Source organism: Gekko japonicus, unplaced genomic scaffold (assembly GCF_001447785.1).
Source record: "Gekko japonicus isolate JY-2015 unplaced genomic scaffold, Gekko_japonicus_V1.1 scaffold1482, whole genome shotgun sequence".
In the NCBI taxonomy this organism is placed as follows: domain Eukaryota; kingdom Metazoa; phylum Chordata; class Lepidosauria; order Squamata; family Gekkonidae; genus Gekko; species Gekko japonicus.
This window is the reverse complement of record NW_015169822.1, coordinates 35,342-54,469: the sequence shown is the minus strand read 5'-3', so window position 1 is coordinate 54,469 and position 19,128 is coordinate 35,342. Positions and strand designations below refer to the sequence as shown.

General features: G+C 43.7%; 1 protein-coding gene across 1 annotated transcript in view; it reads right to left on the bottom strand.

Moving 5' to 3' along the window:
• Positions 1-238: 238 nt before the first annotated feature.
• The window catches only part of ATP6V0A4 (ATPase, H+ transporting, lysosomal V0 subunit a4), a gene marked incomplete at its 5' end in the record, with an annotated part of 53,831 nt that continues 34,941 nt past the window's right edge, over positions 239-19,128 (bottom strand). Inside the window, 5 exons of the mRNA XM_015417217.1 lie at positions 239-416; positions 1,546-1,717; positions 4,454-4,571; positions 9,691-9,828; positions 13,424-13,531. Of these exons, the coding sequence (XP_015272703.1) occupies positions 326-416; positions 1,546-1,717; positions 4,454-4,571; positions 9,691-9,828; positions 13,424-13,531 (627 nt within the window). The remainder of the gene's footprint in view (positions 417-1,545; positions 1,718-4,453; positions 4,572-9,690; positions 9,829-13,423; positions 13,532-19,128) is intronic.

The following is a 19,128-nucleotide window of genomic DNA, read 5'->3' as shown; positions in this document are numbered from 1 at the left end:
ATATTGCCATTTAATGATATGCACAAAAGACACTTCATGCTGAGATCTTTATTTTGAATTGACCCACTGAATCACATTTTTACAATGATCAGAGGAGGAAATTCTGCTAGAAATATTGTTCTTGACACACATTCTTAGTACAGTTTTGGGCCAGCCTGCAGGGCAAGGACAATCTTCTTATGTAGCTACAGGCAGTATAGGACACACTGCATGGCTAAATCCTTCATGGTCATAAATTCTTGGGGAAGGTTTCCTTAAAAAAAAGTAGTAGTAGAGAAACAGCAGCAAGCCTGGGAGATTCAGAGCTCCTTGCTCCAAACAGGTTTCATTCTTCTGTTCCTTCTATGATGTGCTTAAAAGAAAATGGTATGAATTTATAGCCTGCCCCGGAGTAGAACTTGTTTTGGAACTCTACCCTAAAGGGGGGAAAACAAATGCATTAAATAAGCAGAGTTATGAGTGGCAGAGCTATGATACAACATACATGGAAGTGAGCAGGGACTACAGAGGTGTCCTCTTTCCCATATACTGTAATGAGCATCAGAACCAATGTCAGGAAACTTATTTATTTATTTATTGGATTTATATCCCGCCCTCCTTGCGAACGGACTCAGGGCGGCTCACAGTTAACGGCACCATGTGCCATGATAAAACAATTAAAAACTTAGAAGTGCCCTAGCCCTTTAGCCCTGCCTTTTGGGTCAACTTTAGCCGTGACCTTGGATCACAATTGTACCAGAGGTTGGAAGGGAGATGTAATAGCTGGGTGGCAGATGGTCCCAGGTTCAATCCTTGGCATCTCCAGTTAAAATGACTTGGTAGTGGGTGATGTAAAAGACCTCTACCTGAGACCTCTACCTGAGACCCTGTACAGACACTGCCAGTCAGAATAAATACTGACTTTGATGGACCAATGGTCTGATTCACTATAAGACAGTTTCATGTATGTGCTCATGTATATAGTGCAGTCCTAAACACTCACACCCTTCTAATTCCATTGAACTCACCAGGCTTAGGAAAGTGTACTTCTGCTTAGGACTGGACCTGTTTGTTAATACTATGGCAGGTACAAGTGAGAAAGACTGAAAAATCCATCTGGACCTTTACTTTGCCCCACCAGCCTATCTGTGCCATAGTACTGCCTATCTTATTTATTTTCCTGGCTGAACAAGGCAATGGGTCAACGGCTTTGTAAATAAGTCAGTAGCCATAGCACTTATTTGATGGGTCCCTTGGGGCATATGGTTGAAGCAGTAATGGCAATCCGTCAAAACTAAGTGGAAATGTCACCCTCTACAGGAAGTACAAGTGTACAGCCCTTCTTTTGATGGGATATGTTATGTGGAGAGAGAGCATACATGTATTAAAAACTAAGAAAGCAGAAGGAGATCCTAAGGAATGTCCATACTAAATTCAGTGAAGAAACAGAAAGGTGGAGAAATGCGATGGACAACAAACACTGCATTTTTAGCACTGGGAAGATGCAAACAATCTACAGAATGTGAAGTATTATTATTGCCACCACCTGTGCATGTTATTACCTACCAGTGAAGTCGCAGAGCATGCAAGAAGGCAGAGAGGCCCTCCATGATGAGCAGTATAGCTACAGTCAGGACAGCAAAGACAGCAAAGATGATGAAGATGACGATGAGTCCTCCCAAGCCTTTAAAGGAAGGTCCAATTTTGAACACCATAGTCCAAAGGACCTCTGAGAGCTCTAAAAAAGCAAAGGAAGGGAGAAGAAAGAACATGGCAATACAATCCCAAGCAACAATATTTAAATCCATTTAGACATGAGATCCTTCCACAACAAATGGCTTTAAAACCACACAGATCTTCACTGGGGGTTTGTCTGGGAATACCTCTTCCCACAGAGGTGAAGTAGGAGGCTAACCATAGACATGGTCTTTTCTATGCAACTCCCTTCCTCCTCCTTATCCATTCATCTGGTGTTTCCGTGATGAATTTTAGGCAACGGGTTAAAAACTTGTGTCATTTTACCAAACCTTCAATGGTCTTAAGTAATTAACTCTCAGGCTGAAGATTGTGTGTTCTTTCTTGGTTTTCTATTTCATTGTTTTTAAAAAAGCCATCTCAAAAACTACATTTAGTAGGGAAGATATAAATGTTTCAATTAAATAAAAGCCCCCCCATGTTGGTTAGTACCCTTCAGTGTGTCACAGGGGTACTCATGACTGGGTGTGACTGACAAGACTAGGTCTTCCCCCTCCCCTTTATCTGCCAACCCCAGTCTACCCTATTTGTATAAGGGAGAAGCCAGAAGCAGCCAGTCAGGATTCTTGAAACCCTTAGAAGGAGATAAGAGAGGGAGTTGGAGGAACAATAAGGGCTGGTGTAACTGCCACTCCCTCAGATAGGGTTTAGAAGTCCTATCTCACAGCAGAAGCAGACTGGTTTAGCATTATACCAAGGGGGACACACTCTTCTGATTAAACTCTAAAACTTATACTTCCTAGGCAGTGGGAAGCTAAGGGGAAGTCTGAGCTATGTGTGGTATAAGATTTAGCAATCTTTAAATAATGTCTGAAAAATCTGTACAGCAGTTGTTTATTCTTTCTATTCTCATGTGGTAAACAGGTGGTTTCTGACTATCTCTCTTGGAATCATTGTATTCTGAAGCTTTCTCTAAACTGTGTCTTTCACACAGTTACAAATGTATATTGTTTATTCTTGAACACACTTTCTCCTTTCAAGAAGAGAAAGTTCTTGTTTTGTTTACATCTGGTCCCCTTCTTGGTTTTCATGAGTGGACAAGGTTATTCAGTCTTAAAGATCAAGGCAGGGGTGAGGTGAAGTGTACCTCTGCATCACACCTGAAGGTGGGAGTGTGCCACTAAGCAGTATTATAATTTTCCTCAAGGGTGGCTAGCCTCCAGAGAATTTCTGAGCACTTTTAGGCCAGTCCCTAAGTAATTCTCTGTCCATTCAGTTTTCTAAATTTGCCCGGTGACAGGGGAATATGGCATAGGAGTTAGTTATCTAATACTGATAAAACAAATGCACTACTGTAAAGAGGACATTTTTTTTATTTTGCGTGATATTCCCACCAAAACAGAAAAGCTCCTCAATGGTTTCTCAGATACCCTGCAAAAACGTGAACACAAAAGAGACTTAGAAATGTTACGGCAATGTCAACTTTAACACAGATTGAAACAGAAAACAGACTGGCTTTTAGTGGTTCAGATCAAATTTGGCACAGACTACTAACTTTCGTAATGATTAGTAACATTCTCACAGTGTACTAAGCAACATATACCGTTGGAAAATATGGCAAAGAGTTCCTTGGCTAGTTCACTGATGCCAGCATTTAAGGGGGGGGGGGGACTGTCTTCCAGAATCCCAGGCCTGTAAATCAGTGTCAGTTCCAGCTTCCCGGAAGACTCTTGAATTGCTCCATTATTACTGAATTTAATATAAAGTGGCCCAATAGCAGGAGCACTGGCAGAATCTTAGATTCAGATCCCTACTGAGCAACAAAGAGCACTGGATAATTTCAAACAAGTCCCTGAACCCATCTTACCTAACAAGGTAGTTCTGAGGTTTCAGCACTATTCTGAACTCTATAGGGTGGGATGAAATAAATTGAAATAAATGAGTAAAAGACTGAAGGAGGCCCCACTAGGGTTGCCAAGTAGGGTTGCTAACTCCAGGTAGGAAAATACAGGGTGCTTTGGGTGTAGAGACTGGGGATGGTTTGGGGAGAGTAAGGACCTCACCGGAGGTACAGTGTCACAGAGTCCACCCTCCAAAGCAGCCATTTTCTCTAGGAGAACTAATCTCTGTGGTCTGGAGGTCAGTTGTAATTCCAATTCCAGGAGAACTCCAGGCCCTAGCTGGAGGTTGGTAGCCCTATTGCCAACTGACCAGGGAAAAACCCACCACATTGCAATTGTTTCCCTTCTTTGTTGGAGCTTCAGTGCCATTACACTTTCCAGCTCCTTCTTTCACCATTTTAACAGTGATGCCAGCCCATAGTGGAAGTAATGGTATCACAACACTGTGTTGCTAATCTGATATGGCTAAGCAATGACATCATTTGAGGGCAAACAAAGATGACTGAGAGAGATGGCAGTCAGTCATGGGCTGAGCTGATGAGCAATTCATATTGTACTCCTTACACCTGGACAAACACATTTGTCTCCTTTCAATACAAGTGAGGAAAAAATCAACCAAAAGGAACAGCATGTTTTGACACGGCCAAAAAATTCACAAAAAGCAAACTTCCCTTCCATCTCTATTCTAGCATAACTTTATCTGGATCTTGTCCAGATTGGTTAGGTTTCTAACAACTGGCTATTGATTCAACAGGTATTTCTATGGAAAAGCCAGACAATTTCTATGGAAAAGCCAGATATCAATCTTTTTTTTTTTTTCCTGTTACAGCCAGGGCAACACAGCTGTTGCTCACACCACAACCACACTGAACACTCACGTGCATGTGCCAAGCTGAGTGCCCACAGCCGAAGGTAGGAGGCTGTGTTGGAAATACAACCGAGACAGTATTCAATGGTGTGGATAGCCTGGTGGACAAAGATGTCTCCAAAGTTGAACTGAAATAGATTAAGAGAAAAAACTGTGAGCAAAAAGATCCTGGATTCAGATATCACAACAGCCATAAACACAATTGTGAAGACCTTGGGTTCTGATATCAGAGAGTCATCATGGGATGTTTATTTAAAGAGTTGATGGATGGAAATTGATAAGAATTGTAATTACTACACGCTCAGATAAAGCAATCCTTGTGAAACAGATATTTTTATTGCGCAAAATTTGTTGCGTATGAGCGATAAAAGAAGAGAGTTTTCCACAGAGGTAAACAATTTCGTATATATAACTTTATTGACTCTTCATTATAAGATGTTGGAGTCCAGTGCCTCAATCCCAAATATGCAGTATATTTTCATTGTAAGGTTATATTGGTGCAGCAGGGAATGATTTCCCTCTCTCTTTTAGTTGTCCATGTATATTTTATTTATATGTCATTATACTGTAAACTTTATTTCCTCACCATTGTGTTTTTGTTGTTTTCTGACATATTAAAGCATGGACTCTTCGTTATTTTTGTCACGGATGTTTTGTTTGGACTTCCATTTACATGGAGGTTGGCAAGCAAAGAACTGATAAGACTCTTTGGGAAAACATAACATATAATTTTACCTGGAGTCCGTCCCTATAGGTAATTAGGAAATAATCATACCTAGTGGCCTTACCAGAGCAGTTCTAAGAATTTCTGAGATCAAAGCTAAGTTCTGAGTTCAATGCTAAGCACTTTAAGCACTTAGAAAGTACTTTGCTAATACTATTTAGCAAGTAGGGGACCTGCAAGGACTCACTCCCCCACATGATCTCTACCCTCTTTCCACTTTCCCTCCCTTATAGTCAGGGGTCGTTTTGTAGAAAAAGAGCTAGGGGAAATCATTAGCATAACTCATTAGCATATGCCACATCCCCTGACATCACCGGAAGTGTGTCATAAGGCCACACCCCCTGACATCACCGGAAGTGTGTCATAAGGCCACACACCCCGCCCCCAACGGTCCTGGCCGCCGCCAGCCTTGCAGCTCCACTGCCGAGCCCCATGAGGGGCCCGGCGGTGGACCTGCATGGCTGGCGGGGGTGCAAGGAAGCCACGCGAAGGCCCTCCCTGGCCCCAGGCAGGCAGGGGTGGGGAGAGGCAGGGAGGAAGCAACTTACCCTCCCTCTTCTCCTGCCTCCTCCTGGCTGAATGAGGGCCGGAAGCGGGGTGGCCGGAAGCGGGGGGCGGGGCTTCATCATGTGCCCCGCCCCCGTACCTCACCCGGGGGAACTGCGATCCCCCGCGATTCCCCCCGAAATGACCTCTGCTTATAGTCACTGCAGCATCTCCCTTTTCTTTCCTTCCCTCCTTTCCTCCCTCTGCAGCCCCCCATGTTCTCCTTTGACTCCATATTTCTTTCCCCCCTCCACTTTGGATATGCTTCGCTCCTGTCTCTTTGGCCTACTGCTATTGTTTTTAGTTGCTCAGGTAATCCAAAATGGCTGCTGAGATCTTGTAAGGTACTCTCAAGAGACTTCAGCATTTTACAGGAAAGTATGGGCTACACTAAACAGGCAGTCACATGAGGAATAGACTAAAAGGTTATTGCATAAAGAATCCTGTTATTTTAATACTTCACCCTAGGCTGAAATGAGATGTTACAGCAGATACAGGGCCGGCTACAACTATGTCTTTTTCTCCTGTTTCACCAGTAAGATCTATGAACACCTGGTACATGATGTGAAGTCATCCTTGCTGTACTCTGCTTGGAAGGCTTTCAGAAGCAGGGGAATTTAGAGTATGATGCCATCACATTGACTTGGTAGTGGTGGAAAGTGCTGTAAAACCACAATTGACTTATGGCGACCCTATACTGTTTTCAAGGCAAGAGACGAACGGAGGTGGTTTGCCATTGCCTGACTTTGTAGCAACTCTGGACTTCTTTGGTGGTCTCCCATACAAGTACTAACCAGGGCTGACTCTGCTTAGCTTCTGAGATCTGACAAGACTGCTGGCTTTGGCAGCAGCAACACAACTGATGTAGCATACTTTGATAACATAAGAGAAGAAGAGCCCAGCGGGCTCAGAGCAATGCCCAACATCCTGTCTCCCACCGTAGCCAACCAGATATCCTTGGAAGGCCAACAAAGTCAAAACTTCCCACTGTTGCTGCCCCTCAGCAACTATTATTCAGAAGTAGTATGCCTGTGACCATGGAGGTTCCATTTAGCCATTGTCACTAATGCCACTGATGGACCTACCCCCTCCATAAATCTATCTCCTTTTAAAGCCATCTAAGCTAGAAGCTCTCTCTCTATCCTGCAGTAGTGGTAATCGTGCACTACATGAAGAATTACTTTCCCTTGACTGTATTGAACTGACTGCCCATCAAGTTCATTGGATGGCCCCAAGTTCAGTATGAAGATGCTTAAAGAGTTGTGAATGAATTTAAGTAAATCCGTCAGATTTGGGGTCTTGTCCATGGCAGCTTCAGAAGCAATGTTTACTGAAGTCATTGGAGATGGAAAATTGACGGTGCTTGGTTTTCTTTTTATCTCTTTCCTGATCCAGTTGGGAGGTTTTGTATTCAGTCCATTTGCCTGTCTCCCTACAAGATTGTAGCAGCCTGGACATAACAAATGGCCCCTTTTGTGTTACTATTTTTCATAACTTTCAAACATTATAATGAAAAGTTGGTCAAGATGCAATTGAAAAAAAGTGCTGAAACATTCTCAATCTAGTGACTAGCTACAGTAAATGTAAGCAGTATGGGATGTCTATATTCTTGACTACATGCTTTTTAAAAAGTGAACAACTTGCCAATGCTCCTCAATATGCGGATGACACCCAGCTCTATCTGATGTTGGGCGGCCAGTCAGACTCCGACCCAGAAGATCTGAACCGGGCTTTACAGGCCATGGCTGGGTGGCTCAGGCTGAGCCGGTTGAAACTAAACCCAGTGAAGACGGAGGTCCTGTGCTTGAGTCGGGTTGGTTTGGGGTTGGGGATCCCTCTCCCAACCTTCGATGGGGCACCTTTGGTGCCAGCGTTGGAGGTTAGGAGTTTGGAAGTCCTCCTGGATCCCTCCTTAACTATGGAGGTCTAGGTGGCAGCCACTGCCAAGTCAGCCTTTTACCATCTTAGGCTGGCTTGGCAGTTGGTTCCCTTCCTCAACCGCGATGACCTGGCTACAGTGATCCATGCGACTGTCACCTCGAGGCTAGACTACTGTAACACTCTCTACATGGGGCTGCCTTTGTTGCAGATCCAGAAGCTGAAGCTGGTGCAGAATGCGGCGGCCAGGGTGTTGATGGGTCTCCCCAAGTGGGAGCACATCAGGCCTGGGCTGAAAGAACTGTACTGACTGCCAATAGCATACTGGATCCATTTCAAAGTGCTGGTGCTTACCTTTAAAGCCCTATATGGCCAGGGTCTGACATACCTGAGGGACCACCTTTCCCCACATAGACCCCTAAGAGCACTTCGGTCTGGGACACAACATCGCCTGGTGATTCCAGGCCCCAGGGAGGCAAGGCTTGTTGTGACGAGGGCCAGGTCCTTCTCAGTGATGGAATTCCTACCTGGTGGAATGAGCTCCCAAAGGAGATCAGGGCCCTGTGGGACCTAGTACAGTTCCGCAGGGCCTGCAAGACAGAGCTCTTCTACCAGGCTTTTATGTAGGAGCCGCCACTACTACTACTACCACCACCACCACTACCAACAGTGTTGGCAACAAATGGAGTAAAGAAGATCTGGCCACAATACAGCACTGGGCTGGACTGGACAATTTAACATCTACTGGACCCTACCTACCTCCATGAAAAACCACCTACCTCTAATGAATGACCATCTTGTTTAAATTTGAGCACTTTATTTGTAATAGTCGTTGGTTTTATTGTTTTTACCCTGTTTTAATGTATGGGCATATTTTGCCCTCTTCTAAGCCGCCCTGAGCCCATTTGCAGGGAGGGTGGGGTATAAATACAAAAATAAATAAATAAATAAAAATTTAACAGCCACAGTGTACAATGGTAATCAACTGGACAGTTTACTATTTGCATACTATTTAATCATCTATGTACCTAGACTGATCTGATTTATATTTCGATGTGCATCTCAGAAGCTAAGCAGGGTAAGTAACTGGAGGGGAGACCACCAAGGAAGGCTCTGCAGAGGAAGGCAATGGCCAACCACCTCTACGTCTCACTTACCTCGAAAGCCTCTTGCTGGGATCACCCTGAGTCAGTTTCAACTTGATGGCACTTACATACGCATACTATTATTTTTACCTGGTTAAATATATGATATGTTGGCTTTTATTATTTCATTCTAGTAGTTTGAGATTTTGGCTTGGATCCCACAGTAGAGTTTTGGTAATGGAAGGAACTCCGACTCCCCCATGCCACTGAGGACTTCTGATTTGCCCTCTCTTGCTGTTCCTGGGCATCCTCTGTCCCCAGGGGAAGCTTTGGGGTGGGAGGCATTTCAGGCACAGTGGGCAGGAGGGAGTCCTGTACTGCTGGCAGAACCACCTCCCATTTGTGGAGATTTACTACAGGATCCAAGCCATTGTTTTGATATATCTTTGCATGCATCTATGTAAGTAAAGACACCAAGAGCTCAGTCATTGTTAACACTGTTAATATACTTCCACATCACACAGAAATCTGAAATTTGGTTCACGCCAAACACAAGACACCACGATTTGTGTCCTGTGAGTCTGCAAACTGAACATATAAAAGCCACAATGTGATCTGTACCACCCAATTATTTTGTAAATGTTATGTATACCACTATAAATAAGTTGTTGCCTGTATTACGTATGTAATGAAATATACTTAAAATGTAGTATGGTAGACTTAAAAAATCAAGCACATAATGACGGCCAGTACTCTATCAAACAGCAAACCAGACTGTAAAGGTATGTAGCAGCCAGGAATATATCATAATGCAACAGAATGGAGGGGGTTGCAAATTCAGCCTCTATCCTTGAGTCAGGAGAGGGGGTCAAGTGTCAGCCAGGAATGTATCATCCATGTTTGTAAAGTACAGGCTTTATATTAGTAAATATATGCACACAGGTGCAAATGTGAATGGGGAGAGGTCAAGTTTTCCACTGCCCTTCTTTAAGTCCACTTATTGAACAATTTTACCTCTTCATCATGGTCATCGTGTCCCCCATGGCCACCATCACTGTGGTCTTCTTTGCTTGCTTTCTCAGAGAGGTTAGACTTAATGATCTCTACCTCAATGTCTCCAGTGGGACTCTCTGACATTTCAGGAGATACCAGCTTACAAGAAAGAGAATGGCGGATGTTACCAGCATGTTAGAGAAAGCCCCATGGACTTCCGGCTTCCTCCAGAATGTAATAGACATAAGTTTCTAATGTTCAGGCAATGCTGGTGACATAATACTGAATTTCAGTAGTAGTTAAAAATGAGTCTACAGAGATTACACATTGCCACTGCCAACATTAGTAACAAAATTAATACAATACATATAATATACATTATATCAAATCTATCAAATTCTCCATCATCTGTCTTTCAAGGAATTTCTAAGACAATTCCACCTCCTGATAAACTAGAAAAGGCACTGATTCTTTGCATCATTCGCCCATTTGACCCAATACTAACTCAGAATCAAACTACATTACTTGAACTCACAATCTTTACTTTTGCTCTGAAAAGCAGCTGCAGAGAGGGACTTGATATGAAGAATGGGGGAGCGTTAACTCTTGCCCTCCACATGTCATTTCCCATGAGCTGGTTTGTGTCTGTCTTTTTCCCATCTGAGGCTGGTTTGTGTCTGTCTTTTTCCCATCTGACCACCATAACTTACTCTAATTCTGGGGTCCACTTGCAAAAATCTCTATGCTATTTTACCCCTTCACTATAAAATCCAAGAATCTCAGAATCCATCAAACAAAGGACAAGTATAGACAGATTTTGTGGCATTATTGAACAATAAATATGTTCATGACTATTTAGAAATCTAGCAGACACAAACCCAAATTTGCCATTGTCCACTTTCACAGCTCTCTCTCATCTACCTCCTCCCACTCACAGTTAGGTCCCAACCAACAGTTTGAGAAACACTGATTTAGATAAAGAACTCACTTCCCTCACGTACTGATTTCAGGGGCCAGTTCCACTGAACTAAGTGGTAAAGATTTTCTACTTGAGGTTTCAGGGGAGGAGTGTTCATGATTGAATATTCCCCCATTTTAAAAAAATACATAAGAATCTGATGTGTCAAGAAGAAAGGCCTACTCCCTGAGACACTATTTTTCCACATGTAGTGGGGTGGATTTTTGTTGTTCTGGACAAACTTTCAATTGTTTAATGGCCCATCAGTAAATTACATAAACATGAAAGGAAAAATATCTTTAAAAACACACTGACCGATTCTGCAAAAGCAGTTGTTCCGCCCTCAGTCTCCCGTTTCCCCCAGTTGTACTGCTCAATTTCCCACTATTTGCTGCGCGGCTGCATTTTGACCCACATCTCCCCCTCTATTTCCCTCTCATCTTCTTGATCCCAAAAAATAAGGATCAAGAAGACATGGGGAAAATTGGGGGGAGATGCAGGTCAAAATGAGGCTGCGCAGCAAATAGTAGGAAATTGAGCAGTACAACCGGGGGAAATAGGAGACCGAGGGCGGAACAACTGCTTTTGTGGAATCAGTCACTGATTTGAAAGCCTTATTGTTCCTCTGATACTGGATTTCTTTCCCAATATGTTTCATAGGAAGGTTTGCCAGCTTTGGGATGGGAAATACCTGGAGATTATGGAGATGGAGCCTGAGGAGAGTGGGGTTTGGGGAGGGAAAGGATCTCAGCAGGGTATCATGACATAGAGTGCACCCTCTAAAGCAGCCATTTTCCCCAGAGGAACTGATCTTGGTCATCTGGAGATCAACTGTAATAACAGGAGATCTCCAGGTACCACCTGGAGGTTGGAAACCCTATTCATAGGCAATATCTCATTTGAATGTATAAATAAGTGTATGGGTGTTGCCCTACTGAACCTGTAATTGCTGTCAGACCTGCCTAATTCAGGCTGGAACATCAAAGGTATATTCAGGAAGCTCAGGTATATTCAGGGCCAAACAAACATGATACAGGAAGTCCATAATCAGGAGATGCTTTGTTTTATTTTTAGTATTAAAACAGCTACAAGAAGAGAAGAAGGATTGGATGTATACCCCGCCCTTCATTACTCGAAGGAGTCTTAGAGTGGCTTACAATCTCCTTTCCCTTCCCCTACCCACAACGGACATGCTATGAGGTAGGTGGGGCTGAGAGAGCTCTTTCGAGAACTGTCCTTGAGAAAACGGCTCTGAAAGAAGTTATGACTGACCCAAGGTCACCCAGCTGGCTGCATGTGGAGGACTGGGGAATCAAACCCGATTCTCCCAGATTAGAGTCCATGCTCCTAACCACTACACGAGGCTGGCTCAGACCACAGTAGTGCAAGAGAGAGGGTTTAACTCTTCCCTCCACCTGTGCTGTTTTCCTGATCTAAATGCCCCCAAGGACAATCAGCAGCTGGGGTGGGAGTAGGAACAGCACAGGTGAAATGGCTAAAACCTCTTCCCCATTACCTCTCTCCCAGTCTGATTGGGGTTCCCAAGCTGCTTTGAATTTTTATAAATTAGAAGACGCTGATCAGAGATATCTCTTATCTAATCAAATTGTCATAAACTGACCTATAACTAAAAAGACGTTTTAAAAATCAGATACACAGCCAGATCAGGATCTGAATAAGCTTGCTGGAGAATTGTCTAATTCCTGAAAATCCAGGTCAAAAATATTTGAACATCTTTCTCAAAAGGGACCTGCCTTTCACTTACAGGCCAGGTGTTACACTTGCAGAAAAGGCCATTAAATGCAATCAGATTAGTTTGCCTTTAAAACCAAGAACCATCTGTGTTCTCTCTAAAATATTCTGGATGCTGGTTCTGAGCTAGAAAGGTGTTAAGTAGAGTATGGTTTTCATTTTCTGCTTCAAACAGATGTTACTTTCAATAAATAAGAAACTGTTTTTTATTTCTCAAGTTTCAGAAGTTACTTTGGGCATATTTACACTATATTTTAATCAGTTTTTTTTTTTAACCAGACATGTTGGAGTCTCACAGGAATCGCCAAGAAATGCTAACCACAGAGTGCTGAACAGACCAATTTCCCCATCCTCTCTATTTTCCTTTAACTGATGCTCAAACGTCCTCAGAATTCTGTTCCTCCTCCAGTGTTGTTTAGTCTTCACTGGGCTGTTATTTGTGTGTGTTTGTGTGTCTGCATCATCATTATCATCATCTTCTTCTTCAATTTTTGCAGGTAATATTGCAGAAACTGTTACTTTGTTTATGGATGGCCTTGTTTCACTGTTTTATTGATTGGCACTGGCCATCCATCTTATGATTAGACACAATTAATTGTCATGGCTCCTGGGTATCATGATTTGGGAACGGGTAATTAGAATTCACTTTTAGCAATAACTATCTACTTCAAATTACCATTTTCATAGGTCTCTGGGAACAGAGAAGAACCATTAAACCAGTTTACTGTATTAATTAACTTTCAATATTGGGACTCAATGTGGTGTACATATGCCCACTTCCAGGAATTTGGATCACAATCAGCTGTTGTTGCATGCCACATCACCAAGTAGACCTCACAATTCAGTTTCCAAGCTACTTGAGACTTCACCAGGGAAATCAGAGTTGGCTTAAAATCATTGGTTATCCATTGAAGGTAAGAAGTGGAGACAACACAATCATATTTGTGTCTAATCTTTGACTCAGATAACTTGACTCACTAACACTGACTTTCACACATGCAATGCATACAAAAGCCCAATGCCGCCAGAGACAGTCATTCTTACCATACGCTGAGCTTTCTGGTGATTAGCACGAAGGATGAAGGGCTTAATCAAAAGCATCCACGGAATAGAAATCAGGGCAACAATGACCAGGAAGGTTTGCACTTCTTGCTAGAAACAACACATTTCCAAAAATATGAAGAATTTCAAGTTAGTTATCTTTTTTTTAATGACCTGAATCAATAACACTGGAAAACAGCAGCAGCACCTCACCCAACAGATCTACTGAACATCTGGATTCAGAATCTCAACAAATCAAGGTAACATTACTACAACTCTGCATGTGTGTTGTAAGATTACCATCCATCAGTATGCCTCTTTTCATATATACCTGCAGCCATGTGAGATCTGCTTCTCTACAGAACTACCCCAAAGTCCATTAGCCATCTATGAACACTGCAACCACACTGGTGCAGTGATTGCATGGACCTTTTCTACCCAATCACCATCCCCTAGGAGGGAAAGCAACAATCAGGTGATGAGACCCATCTAACTCGTCCAGCCTGTGTGGCACTCATACACATTCTGGGACAGCACCATAGGGAAACTGATCACTCACAGATGTGTGTTTGTGAGAGACGCTGCTGTCACTGTGTTGGGGGTTCTCCACATTGCTTTCATTGCCACTGTGAATGCCATTAGTGACAAAATTTCCACACATGAAGTCTTCTGTGCATTTTCCTCTGTCATCTCCTCATGGCTGACATGTCCTCTGCATTTTTTCTCCACTGAGCCACCAAAGAGTTACTGTAGGGCTCTAAAAAACCACAGTAATTGCTAGTGCTATAGCATTATACTGCTGTAGCACTATAGTGCATTATAGTTCTATAGCAGTTACTGATTTTTTTAAAGCTCTCAAAAGGCCTTCTGATGGCAAACTAGGAGAATAATGCAGGGAAAATATTGTCTCTGGGGGGCTGATGGCAAAAAAATGTTGCTGACATGGGTAGGGCCCTGGCAAGCAATAAAATGCTCACCATCCCTTCACACCAGCACCTGGAAAGGATTACAAAAATGACATACAGAATCTCCAAACAACAAAAAAAAGCTTTCATTTTGAAACAAATGGAGAAAAGCCTCCATGTGGAAGCAGGGAGAGAGAAGAATACAAGAACTGACAAGACGCTATCAGGGTGAGAAAATTCCCACCCCACCCCTTCAGAGAAGTGTGATCATTTATATGTCTTCAAAGACTGCTTAATTCCTTGTTTGGGTGGAGGGGGATACCGAATGGTTTATGATTAATTATGAACACTTCCAGGTACAAGACAAAAGGATATATAAGCTGGAGGTTGCACAGAGACTGCAAAAAAGTAGACTTAACTGGGCAATCTAGTCAGTGATGAAGACAGTGCACAACATTCCATCACAACATGCTTATGGAAAAAGTTTCTCCTTTCTAGTACTCTTAAAGTTTTCCCCCCATGTAGTAACCCTTCCATATCCTAGTCTAACTGCTTTAAATAAGGTGAGTTTTCCTCAGGCACTGACTATCTGCTATGTCCTCAAAGCTTGTAGAAGTTATTATGAACACATTCCGTAGTCGCTGGTATCAGACTCTCAGAAATAACAGCCTAATTGTCTAAAGCCCAGACCTGTAGCGGGTACTGCATGGCTAACTGCCAAAGATCCCCATCGTCCCCTCCCCCACCACTTGGGCCAGCCTCTTTGCCAGAGATTCCAAGAAACAAAATTGATATTATAAGGCAAATGGAGGAATGTGGATCTGGATTTATATCCCTTTGTAATAAATTCACATTATATTTAATGTTGAAGGCTTATGTGACCTCCAGGCTCTTTTTGTAGCAGGTACTCATTTGCATATTAAGCGACACACCCCTAATATAGCCAATCCTCCAAGAGCTTACAGTAGCTCCTGTAAGAAGAGCTCTGTAAGCTCTTGGAGGATTGGCTACATGACCTAATATGCAAAGGAGTTCCCTGTTATTTGTCTGACCATAGTCAGAAGTTTCTAATTTTGCTGCCTGAAAGACTTACTGGATGTTGAACGCTTCTGTCAAGCAGATCAAGTTTACCATCTAGTTTGCTCAAAATTTGTTTTAGATTGGAGATTCGGTCTGCTTAATTATCCTGTGGCTTCTGGGAACACTATTATTCAGGCTAGAGACGGTGAAGTTACTGAGAGATTTCCTGAGAGACCCTTCAACTTAAGATGTTGCTACTACTGACATGGTTAATTACGTCTGTTAGGAAAGATATTTCTCAGCTTTCTAACAGTATTTTGAATTAAAGATTATTTGCTTGGCATGGGAGATGCGTACGTTTCTTGCTCAGGGGTATTCTAATAAATAATTTGTGTTTGCTAATCACTGTTATCTGAGCTGATTGGAATTGCAAGCTCCTGTATGACTTTTTTTGTGCGTAATCTGGAGCAGAAAGTGATGTCATGTAAGTGTCTTTCAGGGCTCTTTTTGTAGAAAAAGCCCAGCAGGAACTCATTAGCATAATAGGCCACACCCAACATTAAAACTCATTAGCATATTAGGCCACACCCCCATGTTGCCAGAAGTGTGGTCACCCAGCCACACCCACCTTTTGCTTGTTATTCTGTTTACCTTGTTTGTTGTCAAAACCCAGGGCTTTTTTTGTAGCAGGGACTCCTTTGCATGTTAGGGCCACACACCCCTAATGTAGCCAATCCTAATGAGTTTCTGCTGTTGGGTGTGGCCTATTATGCTAGTGAGTTCCTGCTGGCCGTGGCCAACTTAGGAGCCAGCCGGAACTCCGTTCCTGTGCGTTCCTGCCCAAAAATAGCCCTGGTCTTACTTATAAATGTGTACAAAGTAGCTGGATTGGGCTGTTCTCATTAACTCTCAGAGACAACACTATTAAGTCTCTCTATGCCTGCCTACATACGTCTTTCATAAGGGAGGAACCGTGCACCTCTGCTGATATAAAAATATTCTACTTTTCCAGCAGTTGCTCGGTTAACTTCCTTCTCCCTACCTTCTAGTCTCAGGAGCCATCAAAACAGACAGATAGACAGACAGGCAAGAGATCTACTAATCTAAATCTAAAGCTCTGTGCACTTTTGGGGAAGGTGGGCCATGAAGTCTTCGAGTCAGATCACCCACATAGCTTGAACTACTCCTGAATATTCCCCTCCATTTCTGCCACTATTAGGAATAGATTAGGTTCATTCATAACAGTCGTAAGAAAAAGCTCTGCTGGATCAGACCGGTGGAGTCCTTCTAGGCCAGCATCCCATTTCACACAGTGGCCAACCAGTTGCCTTGGGGAGCTAAGAAAAGGTACAGGGCCACGAAAACAGAGCTCTTTTGCCAGGCATTTAGGTAAGGAGCTGCATTTCATCATTTATGCTCTGTGCCAAATATTATTTCCAGCCTGAGCCCTCCGATAGTGGAACTTACCACTGAATGTATGTTTCATATGCACTTTACCACAGCTGTACCGCCATCTCTATGTAAATTGTTTTTAATAACTATGTTGTGTGTTTTATACTGATATTTATATTGTTGTTTTATTTATTGCTATCTTATGTAAACCGCCCTGAACCTGCCTCGGCAGGGAGGGCGGGGTAAAAATCAAAACAATCAATCAATCAATAAATACATACATAAATAAAGCCAGCCCAAGGCCTTGCTTTGATGTTGTCGCCTAACTCTGGCATTAGGAGCTTTGCTGAATGCTGGGCTCCTTTTATGGCTAGTCAACAGGTGGGTCAGTCAAAGTGAGGCAGAAATAAATGTAAGTGTCCAGATTCAGGCAGGTAACCAAGACAGCCCAAGTGGCCAAACCCACAGAGGTTAATAAGGGCAGGACCAATGATAGGCACACAAGGGTTGTGGACAAGTTGCTTCCATGCCAGCTCATCCTTTTCTGGCTGCTTTTATCATGACAACCCTGCTGAGTCATTCATGGACAGGTGCAACTCATCAACCTGCTGAGTCATCCAGGGACAGGTGCAGCTCATCCATGGCTGGGCAGCCTATGGGGCTGTCTGCCTGATTCTGTGGTGACTCAAGCTCACAGGCGAAGAATGATCAGTGCTGAGCTGCCAGCCATGCACTACAGTGCCCATCTTGCATCTCCCTCGGGGCCCTCCTTCTCTGGCATTCCAAGGGCCCTGGTGACCCAGAGGGTGAGGCTGACAGCTGCAGGTTCTGGGCTGCAGGTCCGTGGCACTTTGGCTTCAGCCTGAGACTGTCCCTCTGCACCTGACAAAGTCTCATCTTTGTCCATCAGGGCTTCCTGCAGCATCTGAGGGCTGGGGCCAGCTTCCTCTGTTTCCTCCTCATCTGAGGAGGCATCGGCAGGCAGACCCACAACCATTACGCACAGATGGTCTGAAGCCAGCGGAAGAGCAGGTTTTCCTGGTTGCTTATACTACTGAGCAAGCCAGACCCTGGAACTTTCATGTGAGCCAGTTTGCTGTGCATGAGAGGCCACTTCCTTGCCAGTAGGGTGGACCTTGAACACCACGCTAGGTGTGGCTATTGTACAGCTATGCTTTAATTTCAGTAATGTCTTTCTCTCTTCACACTCCAGCTCTTCATGGAGCACTATCATCATATGAGGATTCCCCATCTGAGAAACCTGGTATATTTAGTAATCAACCTTGAGCTTTCCTGTTATCACCCATCCCATCTTTCCCCGAAAAAATTGTCATTACAATTCCTAGAACTGACAGATGCTAGCAGAAGCAAAACTACCAGCGTAAACTGTGAAGGGAAATCTAGAAATGTCATCCTGCAGTAATCTGAAGTTCAAAACAAGCAGTGAGTGGATGATAATTGTGTTTACAGCCTTAGAGGCACATTCTGACTCCAGCTGAAATTATCAGTCTAGTGCAGGTAGTCCCGTGAATCCTTATCAACAGGTCACACTTAATTAATAGTCTCAACCTGGAGGAGGAAAACAAGCTGAGTGTGTTTGATATTCTAACCACAGCACAATTTTAGAGATAAGAGTCTTTGGGTGAGCAGCAGTCAACTAACCATTGCCTTCCACTTAGCAAACTATTGCCCCGCCGTTCATTCGTAATGAATTGTGGAATAACTTGAAGCGATTGGCACCGGCATAGGGAAATGAGGGAAACAATGGATGGCTGGTCGGGAAAGACTTGCAGAATTATGGACATTCTGGAACACCAGCCAACCTACATTCCTAGGGATGCCAGGCCCCAGGTGGGGGCAGGGGATCCCCCGATTTCTGGGGGCTCCTGCCTGCCGCCGTCCAGTAGGCCAGTGGGGAGAAGCCCCACCCCCAACAGCAGCCACCCGTGGTGACTCCTCTCCCTCCCCTCCCGCCAGATTTAAAGAGCCCTCCAGCTGATCAGTGGGAGCACATGTCCCACCAATCAGGTGGAGGGCCCTTTAAATCTGGCAGGAGGGGAGGGACAGGGGCAGCCGCTGGTGAATCCAAGAGGTGAATTCACCACCTGGGATTCAGGTGCGTGGGCCCCCACTCCACCAAAAGCATTTAAAGGGTGCCTTTAAATGCTTTTGGAAAGCAGGAGCCGCATGCACCTGAATCTCAAGCAGTGATTCAGGCATGTGTGGGCCCTACTCTCCAAAAGCATTTAAAGGGATCCTTTAAATAATTTTTGAGGGGGGGGGGCCTGAATTCCAAGCAGCAAATTCGCCGCTTGGGATTCAGGCGCGTCCCCAATTAATGATGTCACTTTTGAGGACGTCATCACATTGGGGACATCCCTGCCCCCTCCA